Below are 22577 nucleotides of genomic sequence, written 5' to 3' on the forward strand. Positions count from 1 at the left end.
TTAATGTTTTTGTTTAAACACCCTACATTTTGGGTGTCCTTTGGAGCACATTACTAAATCTATTTTTAACTATTTTCATCTGAATTATGGATACTAGAAGGAGTGTGTGCAAAAGACCTCAAGGCTGTTTCTTTTTTTAAGACTCCAGGGAACTGCACACTCCCTGAGCTACTTCACAGGGCTTTGCACAGGAAAGCTTCTAAGTATTGTGAGTCAAGGAAATGTGCAATCGTAGAGGTTCTCTGGCCAAGTTTGTGGGAAGCCTTCCTCTCTGAGCTATATCTGAGTCACTGAGCAAAACTAGGATCATATCTAATAGGTTTTATCCAATGTTAATCTAATTTAAGCCCTATTCATTTCAATGGGTCTATTTTAAATAGAACTAACATTGGATGCAAATTATGATGTGGAAGTTCATAACTGGGACCTCCTGTGTTGTTATTTTAAATAATAATAGCAGCTGCTGAAAGTGGGGATGGGGCAGTTCATATTGTAATTTTCTTCTCTGTTGTTGCTGCTATTGCCGTAATTGTTCTTGCTGGTTTTTATTGTTGGATTTTATTGCTTTTGATTAGTGCTGGGCTGTATCCTACCCCATTTTCAGGAACTTTCTCCCTGCGAAAGAGGCTTTTCCCCCTGCCTCTTTCGCATAGTGGTGGGAGGGTGCGATTCAGAGAATTTTCTCCTTGGGAAAAGGGCCAGGGTTTCCACATACTTTTTCAAGTATATCTGGTTACTGAAGGGGCTTTTTCTTCTTTTTTAGTTTTTCAGAAAAACACCTCTGCTTCCCTTGGCATTTGGAGTAACCCAGCAGTTCTAAGTGAATGCTATTGGAGACCATGTGACCTCACCCACTCCAATAAGCACTCAGGAAGAACTCCTGGGCTCTGAAAATGCTGGGTGTTTTGAAAAAAATAAATAAAAAGAAAGAACAGCCCCCTCAACAACTGGTTACATTTAAAAAGGTATGTGGAAACCCTGTCCCCTCCCCAAAGAGAAAAATTCTCACCTTTCTCAGCCTCTCCCCCCTGAGTTTTCATTTTCCTGCCACCCCCATGAAATGCTGAAAACGGAATGGTCGGAATTTTCAGCCCAGCACTACTTTTGATTGCTATTTTATTGTGTTTTATGTTTTTCATTACTTTTAATATTTTAATTGTTTTATGTGTTTTATTGTTGTAAGCCACCTTATGATGGTCTCTGCCCTGAAAGGCAGCCAAGAAATGTTTTAAATAAATAAAATAAATTCTCTTCAAAAAGAAAATTAGGCCAAAATCCTTCCCATTGCTTTTGCATAACCAAAAGTATGGAACTTGTTTATGGTTTCAGAAGGGTGTGTGTGTGTGTGTGCGCGCACCCCCCCCTTTGTATCTGTTTTCCAAAGAAGAAAAATGTAATGTGATGTATACACTAGCTGAAAATGTTTTTCAAAGCACCCTTGCGACATCTATTTGTAAAATATGCCATAGTCTGTTAAGAATAATGTAAAACAACTTCAGTGTAAAACATCTTACTTCTTGATTTATGGCCAGCTTTTTAGCAGTTCTATGACATGAAAACAGTACACGTTTGTACAATGAAGGGATTGAAGATGCTTAGTCAGTGCAATTCATAATGTACAGAAAGAACACTATGTTTGGCTACTTATGCATCAACTTTGATACCTTGTATTCCTGAGCACTTCATACTTGTGAGTTGTATTTCTGCCTCTTTCAGCACTTACTGTGACCTTTGCAAGAAAGCGTTAGTCAATTAAATCTTGTGCTACCTCTAGGCACAAAGTAAATATTCTCATTTCACGGACTGAGAATTTGCCTTAGTGAGGAAAAGCTGTGGGTAGGGGGAGATTGGGGGGTGTCTTGCAGTGATTCATGTTTCAAATAAATCTCAGAACCCTTGACTCTTGCCTGCTTTATTCCTAACTGTCCATTAAATGGTGTTCTGCCTGGAGGCAGTTTCAAATTCTAAATACACAAATGTGGCACATGCCTCTGGACGTCTTGGCTATATACTGTATACTTTATTGGTATGCATCCCTTTTAAAAAAATGTGCTCAATGTAGTGTTTGAGGTGAATTCACAGGTCTTCAAGACGGTGTTTAGTAGTTATATGGCCTTGCAATGCCATGTAGCAAATTAGATTTTACTATGTACCAACAACGCAAATATCAGGCTAAGTCAATTTAGAGTGAAGGATATTTTTCCTTCTAATAATAAACTCAATGTCCCTGAGCCATCATGATTCAGCCAATTGGAGCCACCAAATGGGCTCAATTCAGATCACCCGAAATAGCTGCAATTTCCACTGAGTGATTAGTCTCCATAAATCTCAGAATGTTGAGTGTCAGTTGAAAAAGAAAAAAAGAAAATGGGAGAGGGGATGGTGGCCTGCTTGACCCCAATACAACTGATAATATCCTGGAGGGAGGTCATAGTTGAACTCCTGAAGAGGCACACAATAGTTAGGAGGTGAGAATACACTGCAACACTTTGTTTCAGATCCCACTTCCTAAATAAGCAAACATTTCCAGTCACTAAGAAATCGTCATTGAGAAGGCATGTTTTGACTTTTTTTCCGGGGAGTGGGCATAGTTTGATACTTGGACCAGGGAGACTTGGACTTAATTTTCACACAATTGTTTTGATGATTGTATTCAAAATTCAGGCACCTCTGGCTGAGTGGCTCTGAGCATGTGCAGAATGTTATTTTTTCCTTATAAAAGGGATTGATGTTGCCAAACACAAGGCAAATATGATAAGATACATCCTTGTTAAAAAATTCACATTGACTTCTTAGAACTCCTGCAATTCTGCTGAGATAGAAAAAGCCATATGGACCTTGTAGCTATCAGTATTGAGCACCTAAGTAACTTCTTCATGTGACACCTGACTGCAAATGCATGTAGTAATGGTGGTTGCAACAAAAATGTCTCAGCTAGAAAGTGTTCGGCCTTTGTGGTCTCTAATTCTGGCAAGAGGCCAAGTATTCTGGCTGACTGCCAATCCGAATCAACACCAGCCCAATCAGATACTAAATTGTATAGAACAAGATTATAGTGAAGGTTCATGGGCTAAAATAAATTAATGTGTGCTCTTCCATGATACATAATCATTTATACTTGGGAAAGTTAGAATAAGCAAACTTTATCCATAGTGATGCACAATAATTTATTTTACAGAATTCTTATATTTTCTGTTCTAACTCCTCATTCAAAATCTGTAATAACTAATTAACTTTTCTTTTGCAAATGTTCTTACATATAAAATGTGATGGTGCTTATTGTTGCTTTTGTATGCATGATTTGTTTCCATTTTTTAAAAATGACCTTTTTCAATTCAAAAACTAAATATTGTTCAGAGTTTTGTTTTCCTACAAAAAGATATATGGAATTCCCCTTTTGTTTGTATGTGAGGTGCTGAGGTTTCACAAAGATGGTTTGGGGGCTTTCTTTGCCTAGATGATGGTTTACCTTTTGATATCAGAGCCATTTATTATTCGTGGTAATTTAGTAAAGAGAAGTTATTTTTATTGCAGTGTTTTTATTTTGCATATTGCTATAGTGCCTCACTACTGCCCAGTTGCCAGTGTTGTTAATGAGGTACAATTAGCAATGGAGATTTAAAAATCAACAAAGTTGCATTTGAAAAGTTGTAGTAAAAGAAAAGAAAAGTTACGGGAGGAAAAGGCAATAATAAATAACACAGCCCTCAAACCATCAATACGTTTTTCAAACAGAAGTGCACACTGTATGCCTGGGACCATGCCCGTGTCTGTCTTCTGTCAATCACACACATTCTTTTATTAGTCTAAGATAGAAAATAAACAACAAGACTGACAGTTTTGTGTCCTTTGGCATTTTTGTGTCACTACCGTAAAAGGAAGAGGGTATTATGTCATCAGTCAAGTCTGTCAGGTCTGGTTTAGACTGTTGTTTGTCTTTAAAAATTGTTTTCCTTAATTTCCCCCCTCCGAGCTGTTTCCCACACCTAATATTGATTATATATTGTTGATACTCCAAAAATCAATTTTCCAGTTGTATACTGCAAATATTTATCTTCTCCTACCTGTATGCCCCGAAGTGTACATATTTATTTCTGAACATAGCTGCAGCTTTTATGAAGAACACTTTCAGAGCATCATGGACAGCCTTGTTTTAGTGTAGATAACATTCATGGAAGTTTTCCTAATGTTATTTCAAAATTTGAAATTGAGTGTTGATAGGTTACATTAAGGGGTGGCCAGAAGGTTGTCCTGGATCTGTTGGTAGGCCTCTTGGTGATTTGCATTAGATAGGCAAGGATTTCTGATTTCTGATTGTTTAACCAAAGCAGCAACAAAATGACTCTTCCCCCACCCTAAATTATTCTTCTGAAATTAAGAAAGCTTGGTGAACCTAGGCCAGATCTACAACTCATGTCATATCGATATAATCCCATCATGATGATGCTAGTGGATTTATATAAAAAGAAGGAAAAAACACTAGAAAAGTGGTATATGGAATGTGCAACTTGCCCTAAAAAGCGGTTAAAAAACACTACTGTAGATCTAGCTTGGGAGTGATTTGTGTGTGTAAGGACTGGGAACTCCATTTAGTTCTGGTAGTCAAACCACAAATTCGTCGGCTCAGAATTTGTGGTGTATGTATGTATTTTACAATGGGTGGTGGATCTCAGAGATTCTAGTAAAATAGAAATCAATTCCTCAAGTCTGAAGTCTGTCCACCTGTATTAAAAATATACTTGCTATACACTGAAAACATGCTTGCTACGGCTCTAACTGCATATTTTAGTAGCATGACTCTTCTGTTAGACTGTGAATCATGTCAAATTACTCTAAAATGGAGGTAATTTAAAACGTAGAAAGAGTGGCCAGGAATCTCTTCTATGCAACTATCTTTCCTAGACACTGCATAGAAAGAAGCGGTAATCTCTAATCCAGTAAAGGCTTGTATAAATATGAATATAAATATAAACCTCAAGAAAACAAGGTATAAATATAACTGTGATGGGAGGAAGGGGGTTGCCCTAACTCCCAGCAGTGTAGCCAGGAACAAAAGTTTGCTTTGGCTGAACGCTACACCTAAGGTGACCAGATGACCCGGAAAACCCTTGACACCTCCGGAGAAATGGAGATCTCTGGGGCAACTGGGACTGGGCCCATTTTACTGGGGAAAAGGGCTGGGAGACGTGTTCCCAGACATCCGGGAATGTGTCCTCCAGCTCTCCACCAGCGCCGATCTAGCCTTCTCCTGTGCTGGCGTAATCGCGCCGGCCCAGAAGGCCGAAATCGCCCTGGGATGGAGGAATGGAAGTTCCCAGGCTTCAGTATCTGGAGGGCCACAAGTTCCCCACCATGCTAGATGGAAGAGGCCAGCTGTAACATGCCCCCGCATATTCAAACAGTATTGTCAGTGATACTGGTCATTCCAGGGTGAAATGCTATGGGAATAGGGTAATTTGTGATAGGTAAAAATTCTCATAGACTGTATATGGCTTTGTAGCTTTTACATTGCCAAGCTCTACCATGAGAAAATGCTCTACTGCCATGTTCCCCAGTGTTTTGCATTTTTCGCTATTAGATGGCAAATATGAACATAGTCCTGCATAGGACTATGAATATGAACATAGTCATATGAAGGAAAATAGATACAACCTTGGGCTGCAATCCTGTACACAAATCCCACTTAACTCACAAACTACTATAATAACAACAGCAGCAGAGGATATATTTGAACTAGTGTGTTGTGAAGAGGGTGGGGTTTTTTGGCGGGGTGGGGGTGTTGGTAGCAGACTTTACTTTTAACAGTCTCATTATATATTATTTCTACTCATATTAGCTTTCTACTTTTCATTGTTGATCACAGAGACATGCTAACAGCCTGAGGTAGTAAAGGACTGTCAGCTGCAGAGTCGTTATTCTTGTTGCTTTTTGACATGGCTTTTATAGACATTCCTCCAAGGATCACAAAAACCTGATGGCTTTTGATTTAATTTTTCTAGAGAGCCATATCTACTTTAATTTTATAAGAGATAAATAGAAACTATAATTGCAGAATACTTCAGGATATCACTTTTGCTATTGCCATTTTTCTTTGGAGAAATAGCATAATATCTGTTTCCTTTCCATATTAATCTAAATTATTACTGTTACGCATTAAGAAAGTTGATGCTTTTGTCTTTGATCACCCAATTCAGCTGTGAAATTGTCTGTGTTATTACATAACTGGAGATGATCAAGACTGATCATGCAAACAAACTGAAATGTGTGAATCCAAACTGTACTGAATACTAAGGTCACCCCCCCCCACACACACACACATGATACCTCTTGCTATATATCTAAGTTGCTATTTTGGGGGTGAATTTATGTGGGGCTTGATTGAAGCTGCAATCCTGTATACACTTATGTGGGAATAAGCCCGATTGAATTCAGTCGAGCTTGTTTCCAAGTACACACATGTATAGGCTTGTGAAATCGTTTATCTTGTGTTCTACAAAAAAATGGAATGAAAAATTGCACTATTGGGTATATAGTTTGGCAAATATCTACAGCACCTCTAAAGTGGAGAGTTTATTAACTTAAAAAAACAACACTGCTCTCACACTGCTTATGAATATTTCTTTGATATTTCTCTTATTTCCACTAATGTTTTTTTTTTTACAAAAATAGAAGTGCTTCATTTTGAAACAGCTATTTTTAGATATTTCCTACCCTCCCAGCATGTCATCTCAGTCTTCCTCCAGCCATCTGTATTTTTCCTGGTGAATTCTTGAGGAAAGTGATCTTTATATTTTTCTCTTCCCCCCCCCCCCACTTTAGGCGATTTAACATACTACACACACTCTTACATTGGACAGATTTTTCTGTAGACACAAATGTGGAGGTTACATGTATTAAGTGGCTGATGAATTACATGCAAGGCCTTCCATTCCTGTGCCTGAAGCCAGTTTGAGAGAAAGTGCTGGGGAGTTGTGGTGACGTGAGATGGTGTCACAACCAGTCACCCTCCTTTCAGGCAGCAGTGGGTCCAACCATCTCCCAGTTAATGCTGGCTCTAAAGCCGTTCCTGGAATCTCTGGGTGCTGCTTCTTGCTTCGCTGCCACAGACATATAGTCAACAAAATGCAGCGAAAACACAGTAACTGACTTGGATAAGTCCCATCTACATTCTTTTCCAAACCACTGTGATTGGAAGTAAAAAGGAGAGCCATGGTAAAGTCATTTCTTAATTGAGAGCTATTAAACTATACTCCCCCCCTCTCCTTTCCTTGTCCCCTACTGGGAATTTTCTTTTTGTGGATAACTTGGGTGTGTGTGTGGGGGGGGGGGAGGGCATACCCATTTTTAATAGACACTGGCAGGTGTTCAGATTATTGCAGGGGGAAAGGAAGCCATTATGGTTTCTCCCCCTGCCCCTCTGTGTTCTCCCCCCCCCATTGTTTACATAATTATCTGCACTACAGTGTGGTTTGGATTTTATATTGTTGTGTTGCTGATGATGATTTCGTGTGCATGTTTCCTCAGAAGTAAGTCTCATTACATTTAATTGCACTTTCTCCGAGTTAAACATGCATAGGATTGCAGCCTCCATTAAAAGCAACTCCGAGTATATGGTTTACAGCAAAAGCAGTTGGAAATAAGTTTGTTCAAATAAATGTAGGTTTATAAATTTCCATAAATATGCAAATTTACATGATTTACAATTGAGCCTCAATTTTTTAGCTATTGTTAATGGGTCTGCAGCTCAGGCTAGACCTTCTTGGACCTCTGGACTTTTATAAAACTATGATCCCAATTTTGGGGGCATGAAAACACTCAGGGTGACCATATGAAAAGGAGGACAGGGCTCCTGTAACTTTACCAGCTGCATAGAAAAAGGAATTTCAGCAGGTGTCATTTGTATGCATGCAGCACCTGGTGAAATTCCCTCTTCATCTCAACAGTTAAAGCTGCATAAGCTATACTAGGCTGACCATATTTAAAAAAGAGGGCAGGGCTCTTGCAGCTTTAACTGTTGTGATGAAGATGGAAGTTCACCAGGTGTTGCATGCCTATAAATGACACCTGCTGTATACAACTGTTAAAGATACAGGAGCCCTGTCCTACTTTGCATATGGTCACCCTAATCAAGAGAGATTAAGTATCAAGATACTATGTCCTAACCAAGAGCTGTCATAAGTTAACCATTCTGGACTATTAACAAGCAAGTTTCCAAGTAATAAAAGCACATATTTCTAAACATAAGAAAATGCAGTCTAGTTCTTGTTGTTCGAAGATATATGATTTCGTTTGGCATCAATGTTTGAGCCAAACATACAATCTCATGGGGTGCTGGTGCTGCTGCAACAGCAATTGAACAAGGTAGATCTGGAATGCAAGGATTGGCAAACTGTGAATTATAAAAAAGAATTGATTTGGGAAGCAAGCACACATTAAATATGCTGCAAAGTATACAAGTGGTATGAGCATTAGCCATTGCGGTAGTGTATCACTCAATGCAAAGACAGTGTGTGCATTGTGATTTATTCTATGGTAATAATAAATTCAGGTTGCCCAGAAAAATGTTATTTTGAAAAATTGCAAGTTTGCCGGGGGGTGGGAGGGGTTCTTTGTATTTCAGTTTTGAACATTGTCTACAATTTATCAAGCTTCTTCTTTGCAAAGCATAATGCATGTATATGTGTGTGAGTGTGTGTGTACGTGCATGTAAGATCAATAATATATTTCTCTTTTATAAATTAAACTTTACCTCCATATTATACCTGTTATACAGAATATGGTGATACTAAGTTTATTAATGGAATATTTTGAAAACATGCCTATATTTTTCCTTTACAGCTCTGAGGGACAATAGAATTGAGCTGCTCCGAGCTTCATGGCATGAACTGACCATCAGAGTCACTGATGTGTCACTGTCAGATGAAGGACAATACACCTGTTCTTTATTTACTATGCCTGTCAAGACTTCCAAGGCTTTCCTCACTGTTCTGGGTAAGCATACTATGTTGAGAATACCAAAGTGAGAACAGTTGTTAAAATGGCTGCTATAACTTCTTAAGAATGGTAGAACATCGTATAGAACACAGCAGTGTCTGAATGTAATGCTAAACTAGCTTCATCTGGGGTCACCCGTCCCCTACTCTCAACTCTTGGTGTAGCCTTTAGGAGATCAGAAGCTTCCTCTTCTGTTTTAGATTAACTGCAGTTCAGCATGTTGTCCAATCTCTAAACTGTGGTTAAAGGTTATTAAATACATCAAGCCAGCTTCTTGAAGTATAGTTTGAAGTTCACCTGTTTATACTAACCATAGTTAAGATTAACTGCTGTTTGTCTGGCTTTGGATAACATGGCATGAAAAAGAGAACTGAAAGCTTCCAAATTCCTCCTTGTGGAACCACAGGAAGAAGAAGGCAAAGGGGAAGTGCATGAGCTTGTGGAGAAGCTGTGTTCATTCTTGCAATGAAGAACAAGCCAGACCTGTGCAATAAGTATGCACTATGGGCTAGCAAAAACAGATTTGTGACTACTCCATCTACTTTTGATGCTTCTGAGCAATGTACAAATGGTGATCTTGGGAATCTCCTAGAACAGAAGTACACTAGTATGTTTAACTCACTTAACTTGAGCTTTGGAAGGTGAGCAGGGACCTTAGCTGAGTGGCAGAGCACCTGCTTAGCATGCAGAAGATCCCATCTTCAATCCCTGGTATATTCTATTAAAAAGATCAGGTAGCAGGTGAGGTGAAAGAACCTGCAGAACTGTTACTAGTCAGAATATACAATGCTGGGGTAGAAGGACAAACAGTCTGAGCTGGGGCTCATCTACATCAAACAAAATATTCCACTATGTCCGGGAAAGCTGCCAGTTGCCGACAATAAATAACCAGCTGGAGAACTGAAGGGAATGCAAATGGTCTTTATGATAACTAACGAGGGAGCCGCAGATACAGGGTTTCAAACAGTAGACATAAACTGGAGCAGAGAGAGACGTAACTGGGAACAACTGGGACAATACTAGGCAAGAGTCCAAGCTTACAAAAAGCAGGTTGGTCAGGAGCAAGTCCGTGGTCAAGGGCTTGGGCAAGCAACGTGGTCCAGGGGCAGTCCAAGGTTCAGCAAGACGAGAGCAGGCAACGTGGTCAGGAACAGGTCCAAAGTCAAGACAGGAATCCGAGCAAACAGGCAGAGAAGTCACAGGCACCAAAGACCAGAGCTTTTGCCAGGGAAATCAGTTAACCTCTGACAAACTCTCCCCTGCTCCCTGCCCCGTATTTATGCTAGCCACAGCTGCTCCCAGCTGTTCCTTGATTGCTCGGTGTTTTAGATAAAGCCTGTGGGAGCAGCGCCTGGCTTCCTTTTCCGCGCGCTGCTGACTGAACGACGGGGCAAGTAAGTCTGGCTCTTCCTCCTGATTGTCTGGCTTGGCAACGCTCCCTGCTGGTACACTTGTGCTTGGCTCTTCCTCCTCCGGTTTCCCTAGATTGGCAGGAACCTCTGCTGGCACCGGTTCCACTTCCCCTGGGCTGAACTCTTCGGCACAGGGTCCAGGTTCCTCCAACTCCTCATCCCCTGACTCCATACCCACACCGGGTATGACACACTATTAAAGTGCTATGAAAGCAGTATATAAAAGGCAGGAGCCACACTACTGCTTTATAGTGGTATTGATGTGCACTGACAACTGTTGGGGCCCATTGACATATACCATATACTACTTTCAAACCACTTTCATAGCGTTGTATCCTGCTTGGTGTAGATGTGTCATGGGCCCCAACAGTTGTCAGTGCACTTCAGTACCACTATAAAGCAGTAGTCTGGCTCCTGCCTTTTATATACTGCTTTCATACCGCTTTCATAGTGGAATATCCTGCTTGGTGTAGATAAGCCCCTGGTCTATGGCTGTGGGCCACCAAGCACATTGCTCAGAAATATGAGTAGTGCAAGTCCAAGTTGTTGATGCATACTCCTTTCACTGCTTCTCAGAATATGTAAAGATGATGTATGAGTTGATTCAGGAATGATGAGTCTATTCTTGACAACTCCAACACTTCAGTAGCATCACAGAAGTGTTCCTGAAAGCCAACATGATTCTTTTTACAATCAAAGGACCAAAGCTTAAATTATCTGTGTTGTGCACACTCATTTTCTCAACTTACACTATGTAGGGCAGAGAGAGAGAGAACAGTGTGTTAAATCAAATGACAGTAAGAACCTCTACTCTGTTTTGTTATATTCCATCGTGTCTTTTGCTCCATAAATGCACATTTTAATTGGGGTAGCTGGCTTTTTAACTTCTAAATATTCTGACACTTTTCACAGCACTTCAGGAACCAATATACAGCAAAATATTGTTCTAAGTAGTCCAAAAAATTACGGCTGTGCACGGACCCCCCACTCCGCCCTGCTCCCGATCCGCAAATTGCCGATCCGCAATTGCAAATTGCGGATCAGGCCCGCCCCGCCTTGATCCGCCTAGGGTCTGCTCTGCTCTGCTGCAGAGCTCTGGCTCCGAATCAGAGCTCCGCAGCAGCGGGGGGCGGCACTAGGTAAGGCCCCCCTCCCTCCTCCCCCTTACCTGCTTCCGTCTCGGCCTGCTGCCAGCTTCACTAGAGCCCATGGCTCAACAAGGAACTGTAGGCCCCGCTTGCGGCCTACACTTTTGGGTTGAGCCGCGGGCTCTAGTGAAGCCAGCAACGGGCCATGACGGATGCAGGTAAGATCCCCTCCCCCTTGCCCCCTTACCTGGCTCTGCTGCCGTCGCCGCACAGGCAACGGCGGCAGGGCCAGGTAAACCCCCTCCTTCCTCCCCCTTACCTGCATCCGTCCGCGGTCCCGCGGCTGCTTCAACTGAGCCCTAGGACTCAAACAGGAAGACCAGGTTGTCTTCCTGTTTGAGTCCTCAGGCTCAGTTGAAGAAGCTGCGGGGCCGCGGATAGATGCAGATAAGAGCCCCCTCCCCCTTGCCCCCTTACCTGGCTCTGCCGCCGTTGCCACACAGGCAGCGGTGGCAGGACCAGGTAACCACCCCCTCCTTCCTCCCCCTTACCTGCGGCCGTCCGCAGCCCTGCAGCTGCTTCAACTGAGCCTGAGGACTCAAATAGGAGGCGGCAGCGGCAGGGCCAAGTAAACCCCCTTTCCCTTTTTTGCAGAGCTCCGGATCGAAGCGAAGGATCCACCTTCACCTCAATCCACTCCGCTGCTCCCCCAATCCTCTTTGCCTCCGCCTTAAGGGGAGGCGAAGCACCCCAATCCGCTTCTGCTTCTCCGGTCTGAGGAGAAGCGGAGTACAGCCCTACAGAAAATATTTGAGACATCAAGATTCATGAAAATCCATGAATGTTTGTATCTGTGGTTGTCAATAGCATACACCTAAAATTGCTTAAGATCTCTTTTTAAAAAATAATTAAATAAAGATAGACCCTTGTGCCTAATATGTTTTAAAATTGGCACCTTAAACCACCAAGGGTAATCTACGTATGATATCAGACGTTCTTATCATATTTCTTCGATTGTAAGACACCATCGATTGTAAGACTCACACTAATTTCAGTTCCACCAACAGAAAAAAAAACACCCTAAGACACACCTGCAATTCTAAGACGCACCCCATTTTTAGAGATGTTTATATGGGGAAAAAAGTGTGAGAATTGAAGAAATAGGGTATATGGTCTTCTGATGCCATCCTGCTCTCCCGTGTGTGTGCATGAGAGAGAGAGAGAGAGAGAGAGAGAGAGAGAGAGAGAGAGAGAGAGAGAGAGAGAACACATGGTGCTCCAGCACTGCAGGTGTGCTATTGGACTGATAACATCCATAGAGAATAAGAGGACTGATTACAGCTACCTCTCCATCTCCAATATGCTAGCAATGCCAAAGGTGACTCCACTGCCCATCTGGTCAGACGAAGGGAAAGATCTTTCTGCATAGCAACTTATACATAAGCTGCTATTGTGCATGAGGATCTCTGGATCTGAGAGGTTGCCCCTGAGGTTTGCATGTTTCCTGGCCTTTTCTTTTTTGTTCCTTTTTTCAGTTTTCCTGTGTTTTTGGCTCTTTGTATATAGTAAGGTGAGAGTTGAATTTAATAAGGCTGATGTAAAATGTTCTGTGTGCCGGTAATATTAAACTTAATCCAGCCAGGGAATTGCTTTTGTGCCTAGGATATGAAATATGTGCCTCTGCTAGTTCCACTGAGCCTATTTTACCAGTTTGACGTTAAAGGGGAGGGGGAGCCAACTCAGGACAGAGTATTCCAAGATAAAGACAAACGCAGGTTAGTTTTAAATCTAAAGAAGCACATCTTAAGATAATAATAAACAACAACAGGTGGCCTTTAAATTCAATGGGTAATATCCCTCTCTCTCCCACCCCATATCATCTATTTTGTCTCTAGAGAAAGGATATAGCAATATTAAAAAGGCATTTATTGAGCTGTAGTTTTATAATTTTTGTAATTTAAGAGCAATTATTGAATCCATTGAAAATCTTTCGTCTTGTAATGCGTTTGTGCCATCTTTTTAATTATCTTGGAAATTTCTATATATCAATCACCTTTTCATTCTTTTGCATTATTAGATTTTAATGTTAGCGGTGTTATTAAGGATAACATAAGATATCACACAAAAATTCCATTGTTTCTTTCACGTTGACTGTTGCTCAGGGATAATCAGTTAGCTATGAATTTTGATTGAAGTAAACGAGCTGAAGGAGAAGGCATGATGCAAGTAAAAATCGCAGGGATACCTGCCTTTTGTCTAGTGATGAAAGTCCATGCATCACAAGAACGCAATTCTAAAAAGAGCATCAACCCATTCATCTTGTGTAAGAAGATAAAAATGATGATCAGAGAATGCATTCCTTACCACCTTGACTATTGGCAATACAATGCTAAGTATGTTTACTCAGAAGTAAACGCTCCAAAGTTCAATGGCACTTGATCTCTATTAACTGCACTTAGGCTTGCATTCAATTCCCCCACCCCACCCCATTTATTTAAAATTTCCCTACAAATTTATTGCAAGGTTTGGTAGGATTTGACCCCTTTTTGTAATTGTGCTGTTGTCTAAATCTGCATTGGGCTGTGAGTTACATCTTTTGTGCCTGGAAGATGCTTCTCCAGTCTGAATGAATGTTAGACACTGAGCGCCAGGTGTTAGTGAGAGTATTCTTTGTTTCTGAAGTCTGGCTTGTGGGTTGGCCCACTCTGCCTAGCGTGCTCTGTTTGACTGCTTGTGCCTTATAATCTATTCTATTTGCCACTGCTGCTTGTGGTCTCCCCTGTTATTACCAACGGCTCTTGTTTTTATTTTTCTACTCACCGTTGTTCTCTATTTTGATGCACTCTGTCCTTATTTATCATGTCACACATTTTCTCCACTCTTCTGTGTTCACCAAAAAAAAATGCTTTATACCTCTGTTCTCTCCCTTCTGATGGCATTGATCAGATATCCTTCCCCTTCAACATGAGCCATTTCATTTGTCAACAAGCAACAGGTTTGCAAAATTGTTGTTGGTTCTGCTAGGGAGAGAAATTATGAGAAATAATCCAGGCCCCCATCTATATGACAATGGGATTGCTCCTCATTGAATATAAACTTGAATTTTCATTGATTCGAATCTAGGCAAAGAGTGTCACACTGAAGCAGCAACAGCAATTTATCTCCTGAAATTCTTTTTGTAGTGCAGTTATTAATGTGCACATATGCACATACAATGATATGGAGCACAGATGAGTGAAGCTATAAATTTTATCTGTGGATCTCGGGTGGGGGTGGGAGGAACGAGGCAGCAGAGGAGGATGCGAGAGGGGTGGAAAGCAGCACGTTGCAAAGGACAACCCTCCAAAAAGAAAAGGTTTCCCAAAAGCAGGAGAAGCGCAGGGCACAGGTGGAGAGGCGGTTAGCTCAGGGGGATGTAGCATTTAAACACACTGAGCTTTTCTCCGACGAGCGAGAGGGGAACTGAACACATCTCCTCCCTCTGGCTGCCCATTCTCCCCTCTTTGTTTTAATAGTGTAAACTCTATTTGCGGAGCTCCGCATAATCATATAAGTCACAATGAAAATGGCGGGAAGGAACGAGGGAGCCAGAGGAGGATGTGATAGGTGGGAAGGTGGGAAATCGGCCAATCACTTTGTCCTGCCCTCAAAGCTACGGCCACATGTAAAAATGCGATTTAACTTCCCCAATGACACATAAGTATAGCATGGTGCAAACTCAGATGTTCTAAAAATCGCGGTAAATCGCAACTACGAATATGCGCATTATCGCGTTAAAAACCTGGCGCTGTGGCGAATGGACGGCTGCGTCATGTGCCCTGAAACGCAAAGCTGCGTATTTAGGCTGGGGTAAAGAACCCGAATAGACATCCCCCAGCACAGTATCTAGTAGTCTGTCCTTTAATTGGCCAACTGGTTAAGCAAAATATCCAGCATTATTCTCAGCAGCAATGCACATCATCATTCTGGGAAATTGATGAGGAATAGCTTGGTAAGATTCAGAATACTTAACCTAGGCCTGACCTTTTAGTGGGAGCTGATAAGCATAATGCACAATACTTAGCCCATGCTGGGCTTTGGATGGGGAACTGGTGGATGCAAAATCTCTAGCGGAGACAGTCTGCACCGAAGTGGGGAACCTTTGCAAAATACCCTAACAGGAAAATAGCTGGTTGTTCCTTTCATTTGGGATTGATGATGAGCAATATTGACAATTGAATATCTATAAAAGTTTTCTCAGACATAAGGTGCTAGTGTTCTGGAATAACCACATAGAAAAAAATGGAAGATTTTAGACAATTCTGCTTATTTTTTGGAACATTCCCTAAGAATCCCTCAGCACCTCTGGAGGAAAACTAACGACAAGGATTGTCTTTTGTAATCTAAATCCCTTCAGCTCTCTTCTTTGCCAAGTATCTAGATATACTGCTACTGTTTCACTGACTCTTGGCTCAGAACCACTGGAACCCTTTTTCCATCTTTGGTTCAATCAAGACTTCCTATCCATCTTTCATTTCTATCACCATCTATCACCTTATCACATGTTATAAGTAGTGATACTTGAGGAATTCAGTCTCTGTTAATTGCAATATGACCTGACCAGATCCACACCTCCTGCATTAAGGTGCGGATCAGAATGTAGTTATCTCTCAGATTTTGCTCTTTGCCAAATGTTGCCGCACTGTTCTCAGCTCAAAAACTGTATCAAAATATGTTTTTTAAAAAGTATATTGAGAGAAAATATGTTCAGAAATGTGTCTTTTGAGAGAATGTAGATTTAAAAATATACACAAGTGCAATTTTTGTGTGTGGATTTTTTTTTAAAAAAAACACCCCAACTGCAGATTAATGCAGAAATCTAAAGAAATTATGAGTGAAATTGTATGGAAGTAACATGGAGCAGAAATAGACTGATCCATGCATCCCTAATTATAAATTATCTCAATCCTTGGTAAACCCTCCCCTACCATATCTGCTTCCTCATGCTCCATCCCTATTTTCTCCTTTTTCCACATCTCAGTGCCCTCAAATGAGGACATTTTCTTTTTGGAGGGGGAAGAATAAGGGATTGGTTTTTTAAAATGATTTGTAATTGGGAGGGACGGAGTCAAAAACCCAAAAAGGTAGAGTGAGGATAGTAGAACTAGAATGCAGAGACAAATCACACTGACAAATAGGTAGTAAAAAAAGGTTCTGCAGATACTAAGTCTAGTGGTTGGTAAAGGGGGGGAAATGGGAAGTGCTGGTCTTAGCTTAACATGCTTTCTCCTGCCCAGAGGCCTGCAGCTCATCACCTTACAGGCTTCTGAACCTGTTAGTGCGTCGAGATTTGCTCCAACTGCTTGCCTATCTTTCTGTAGTGCACAAAAGTCCCAGAGCTCCAGCTGCACACTGAGTTCAATTTCACGGTCTGCATGGAAATTCACTGTTTCTATGTAGTCCATGAAATCATAATTTATACAGGGTATAAATTATGGTCATATGGGTTGATCAAAACCACACTGTGCTCTAAAAAAAAGACTGAATGACATCAGTGAATTTTAGCTTATTATTAGCTAATTAAATTGGGACAAATATAGCTTACTATGAGTCTCCCTCCTTTATATTCATACTGTAAATCTTTTAAAATGCCATTTCCAATTTCCAAGGAATTTGTTCTCAATCAATGTATCTTACTTCCCAAAATGTATTTAAATGCATGTGAAGCCCCCAAGAAGGACATGAGCGCAAAGGCGCTTTCCCTTTTATGTTTCTCAGCAATTAGTATACAGAGGCATGCTGCCTCTGATGCTGGATAGTCATCATGACTAGTAGCCTGCATTTATTATCTTCAGAACCAATAGAATGAATAGATTTTTTTTCTTATCAATAGTGCCATTTTCCATCTCCACACATTTAATTTCTTTTAATGTAACTTGTTAGCAATGCTATGATTTATTTGTTTGCTTTTCATTAGGTGTTCCAGAGTCTCCTCAAATTAGTGGATTTATTTCACCCGTTATGGAAGGTGACAGGATGGAGCTCACATGCAAAACGTCTGGTAGCAAGCCAGCTGCAGACATCAGATGGTTCAAGAATGACAAAGAGGTGAAAGGTATTGTTTGGAATTGTATATTTCATTTATAAGAAACAATTGTTAATTAAACATGTAAATCAGTGGATTGGATTTGCAAAACTGCAACCATTTCATTCCTTGCAGATAACCAAAACGGAATCAACAGAGTGTCAGAAAGCAAATACTAAGTATTTCTCACACTCCTAAGATAAATGGATAAGCCAATTCCTTTGAGGAAAGGGAGGCAAGTCTGTGTCATTGCAGGTTTTCTCCACTGGCCTAGCCTCCGCAGCACAATTCTCCCACAGAAATTCTAAACATATACACCACATGAATAAATGAGGCATGCACCTGACCCCCCAGATGCCCAGCACACCGGGTGAGTAGAAACACATCAGGCTCCTGTATGCTTTGCCCTTGCTCCTTTCCCACATTTTCATGTCCCTAGTCAGTTCAGCTGCTTTCTGCCTTTAGATAGGTGGGGGGCGGGGAGCACCACTTCTGTTTCTCACTGGCAGAGTTGTGTCTGTTTCCAGATAAATTGCTGTCTGTTTCTTAATTGGCTTGTCAGGCCTACTCCTTGTAGCAGAAAGCAGACCCTAAAGTCTTGAAGACCTCTCAGAAGACCAATATATGTGCTCTGCAGCAAAGGCATGCTGTAACTCACAATATTATTTATTTTATAAGTCTGTGTGTACCCAACTCTTCTATTGTAAGCACAATAATCAGGCCAGCGGACTAAAATTAAAATTACACCAAAACAATAATAAAAATAGTAAAATAATACAGAGACAAGTGATAAAAGACAGAGACGAGTGATACGAACATCAGATCAATGCACAAGAAAGTCATTAAAACACTTCAGTCCAGCAAGCCAACATGCTGCAAGAATAAAAGACATCTTCCATACGTCAAGAGAGTTTGGGCCAAATGAACTTCCCGTGGCAAGGAGTTCCACAGTCTCAGCATGGCCACAGTAAAAGCTCCCTCTCACATCCCAACCAACCATGCCTCCTTTGTCACACCCCGCAACAGAGTGATCTCTTTTTTTTTTAATTATTTTTATTTTAACACACAAGATAAACATCTTACAAAAAAGAAAAACAACACAACATACTACATACATTTTGAATAAATGTTGATTACATATATATTGAATAAATATTAACTATAACCTATCCTATCATTACAAATATAATCATTCTTAACATATAAGTGCACCCTCCACCTCGGGATCTATTCCTGCTTCCAAAATCTCATGTTTTCTTCCGCTGGCCGTTTCCCACTTCCCTTAGAAAACACAAATATTAGGAACTGTTTCCAAATTCCTTCAAATTCATTTATTTTCGTTATACCTTTCCTCCACTTAATATCACAAGTCAATTTATCATTAATAGCTATATCCCAAACTTCTTTATACCATTCTTCAATAGAATATTCCCCCTGAATCTTCCAGTTCCTAGCTACCATCAATCGTGCTGCAGTCAGCAAACTCGATATCAATTCTTTAATTTCTTTTCCACATTTTAAGTCTTCAAATAGTGACAGCAATGCAATCTTTGGTGTTTGTTCTATTTTCGTTCCCACTATTTCCTCAATTTCTGAAAACACCATCTTCCATAATCTTTGTACATATTTGCATTCCCACCACATATGTAAATATGTTCCTTTTTCCCCACAACCTCTCCAACAGTTTGCTGAATGCTGATTATTTATCTTATTCAATCTAATCGGGGTTAGGTACCACCTCCACAAAATTTTAAAATAATTCTTTTATTCTCACTGACATACTTCTCAACACTCTTTGTTTCCACAGTCCCTCCCAGCTCTGTTGCCCTATTCGTACTTTCAAATCTGTCTCCCAAACCATTTTTCCTGAGCTATCCATTAGCTCCTTTTCTAACAATATTTTATTTATTTCGCTCATTAACCCTTTTAAGACTATACTTCCTCCTCAACAGAGTGATCTCTAAAGCATAAAGGCATTTGCTTGATGTGGGCATTTCCAGAAAGTAGATTTCCTTGCTGTTGTTTTGCGTGATTAAGCAAGTAGAGAATTGGCACGGAATAAAGGCACCAATATACACTTTATTTTATTTATTTATTTATTTATTTATTACATTTTTATACCGCCCAATAGCCGAAGCTCTCTGGGCGGTTCACAAAATACACTGGCTGTAGAAGATAGGTCTGCCTTGGATTCTCCTTCAAAACAGCCATCTGGATATGTCCTAACATCACCCTACTATTGGCACAACTCCTCGTAGAGCTCCTCAAACAGCTAGGCATCCCGGAGCGAAAGAATTTGGGCCGGCCCTTCCATTGGGCAGAATGAGGTGGCCTTCCCAGGCGGATGATTTGGGGTGTCATAAAAGGGCAGCAAATTGTTAAGTTATTTATTACTGATATAATTTTGCTGCCAGGGAAGAGAAAAGGCTCTTTTGGGATTTTCTGCCTCAGGTGCCAATATAACATGGCTGGCTTTGGGTGCTACTTACCTTGACTTGGGGGTGTGGTGGGGACAACATTTGCTGAACTTCGTCAGGAAGCAAAATGTCTTGGGCTGGCCTTGTTCATAATTATCTGGATCACTTGATAAATATGCATTACCTATTGGAGAAGAACTGGCATTTTTGCTGCCAGCATGAACAAATCCCATTCTGTACATTGCACTTCCAAGAGTTTTAACATGCACATGCTTATGAATAACTGATTCCGGTACATATTGTAAGGGGAAAAGATTTTAATGTTATGGATCCAGTATTTTTTACAAACTCTTCTTTAGAATTGTTACATTGATAATATTAGATTTTTTTAATGACATACAAAGTACTGTTTTATGTCATCTTGATTCTTCATTTGCTTTACCATTTCATTCTTATTCTGATCATTGCAAGAAACTTGAGTAATCATATTGCATTGCTGTTACAATTTTGAACCTCAACTTTTCAAGAAAGCTTCCAGCTAGCTCTTCCCTTAAAATGTTCTATTAGAATCTGTGTATGTCAAAGTTGTCTGGCATTACTTAGGCATGAAATTTCTCCAAGTAAAGTTATAGAAGTAAGAAGATCAACTATTAATGTTTCACTAATACTGAGTAATGCATAATACAACAAAGACTGACATACAGAATATAACAAATAAAAGAAAAATACTGCAGTTAGTACTGAAGGAAATTTCCCAATTTTTTTTGTTCTATTTAACATCCTTGTCATGAGAAGTCTTAAAATCAAGATTACAGAATGGTATTGGAAAGAGACAGAAACATTAATTCCATCAGAATGAAAATGTACCTGAGTTCATGTGGTCAAGCGGAGAGGGGAACAGGAGATAGAAAGTATGTCTTCGCCTGCAGCATTTCCCTCCAAGCGAAAGGAAGAACCTTGTCATTCTCAGTTAATAAGCAAAGTTGAATTCAGTACTAGTTTTCACAATGATATTCTTATTCTCACAAGGGAGAGCAAGACAAAGCCACTCCAATGCTCACAAGGCAACTAATTTACCTGATTTTAGCCTTTGGAGTGAAAAATCGCATATTCTCAACTGCAAGTAAGTGTCCTGAATATAGCAATAGATGGGGGGGGGGGGGAAGAGAGAAAAGAAAAAGTTAGGCCTTGCTCTGTGAGAAATTGCATAGCTAGCCTTTTGCAAAAGTGCAGAAGGATTCACAATAGCCTTGCACCCAATGGAGTAGCAAGCTGGTTTCAACAGAGAAATTAAGATGAACTGCAGCAAGCTGGCCTGCATTTTGGATCAGAAAGTGTGATGAGAAATAGTGCATCCCAGCACACCTGCTCCCCTTTTCAAGCCTAGCTGAGCTAGGCCTTTGTGCCTTTGATTGAGGAATAGTATGCAATACATTTAGGATCTAAATCAGCATGCCAACAGGCATATGAAAATAATTGATAAATTGCTTGTGAGGATAGCAGTGCAGTCCTATACATGTCTATTCAGAAGGAAGTCTCATGGACCTCAGTGGGGCTTATGCCTAGGTAGGTGGGTATAGGATTGCAGGCTCAAAATGTCTACCCAGAGGTCAATGGGGCTTACTCCCAGGAAAGTGTGCATAAGACTACAGCAGTTGAGGATTCTCTCGGCAGTTGCATATCTGCGTGGGAGGATAGGGGTCCCAAACACGCCATCTCTTTTTCCTTTTTGGTGAGGCAGAAAAGGGAGGGAGGGTTTTGCAAATCCCTGCACAAGAGAAAAAGAGATATATGTATGTGAAACACTACTTTAAGAAAGTAAAATGTTAATAAACAGTTTCAACTGTTTTGCAAAATGTTGTGCACACGCACGCACACACAGTTCACTTCAAAAGGAAGAATAACCATCTTCAGGGAACTCCTTCCCACAGGCTTCATCACAAGATTCCTAGCATCTATCTCATTAAGATCCTTTAGGATGGACACTCAAATCTACTTTCTCTCTTTTCTCATTCTTTAAAAGATCTGTTTACTTCAGGCTTGAATCTTTAAATGCCTAGACACCTCAGTCTAGGGATAATGAAATGTTTTAGAAAGTAAAAAAAAAAAAGTAGCTTCCTGCTTTTTTGCTCCCCCCCCCCCCTTTCTGTCTTCTTTTACGCTCCAGTATTCTGGTTGGGCATGATAGATCATCCCTAAAGACTGCTGCAATGTTGATCTTACATACTGAACTGTGTGATGAGCACACTTAATCAGGACAGAGAGAATCTGGCTCAGCAGCCATGGCACCCTTTTCTATTTGAAATTGTCTTTTTATATATAATTGTCTAAAAAGGGAAGGGCTGGCTCAAGACATTTTGTCCCCCCACCCCCATTCCATGCACAGAAGCTGAGTCTTCCTTCAGCACTGACAATGGCACAGCTTCTCCACTGCATGCTAGCTTCGGGTCTGAAGGGTAGGCCACATGGCACACAGTTGCTGCCTCCTCCCATCATTTGCCACCTGAAACCACCGCCTGGTTTTGCCTGATTAGATGGCAGGCCCTGCCCAATTTCATTTTATTCAATTTGTACATCACCCTATAGCCAAATCTCTCAGGGT

At 40.7% G+C, this 22577-nt stretch overlaps 1 protein-coding gene across 3 annotated transcripts in view; it reads left to right on the forward strand.

Moving 5' to 3' along the window:
- CADM2 (cell adhesion molecule 2) overlaps window positions 1–22577 on the forward strand; it is a 527339-nt gene that overhangs the window by 369005 nt on the left and 135757 nt on the right. For all 3 annotated transcript variants that reach the window (XM_063126769.1, XM_063126771.1, XM_063126770.1), the window contains 2 exons: window positions 8839–8991; window positions 17451–17588. In XM_063126769.1, coding sequence (XP_062982839.1) covers window positions 8839–8991; window positions 17451–17588 — 291 coding nt within the window. The remainder of the gene's footprint in view (window positions 1–8838; window positions 8992–17450; window positions 17589–22577) is intronic.

This window comes from Elgaria multicarinata, chromosome 5, assembly GCF_023053635.1.
Source record: "Elgaria multicarinata webbii isolate HBS135686 ecotype San Diego chromosome 5, rElgMul1.1.pri, whole genome shotgun sequence".
Taxonomy (NCBI): domain Eukaryota; kingdom Metazoa; phylum Chordata; class Lepidosauria; order Squamata; family Anguidae; genus Elgaria; species Elgaria multicarinata.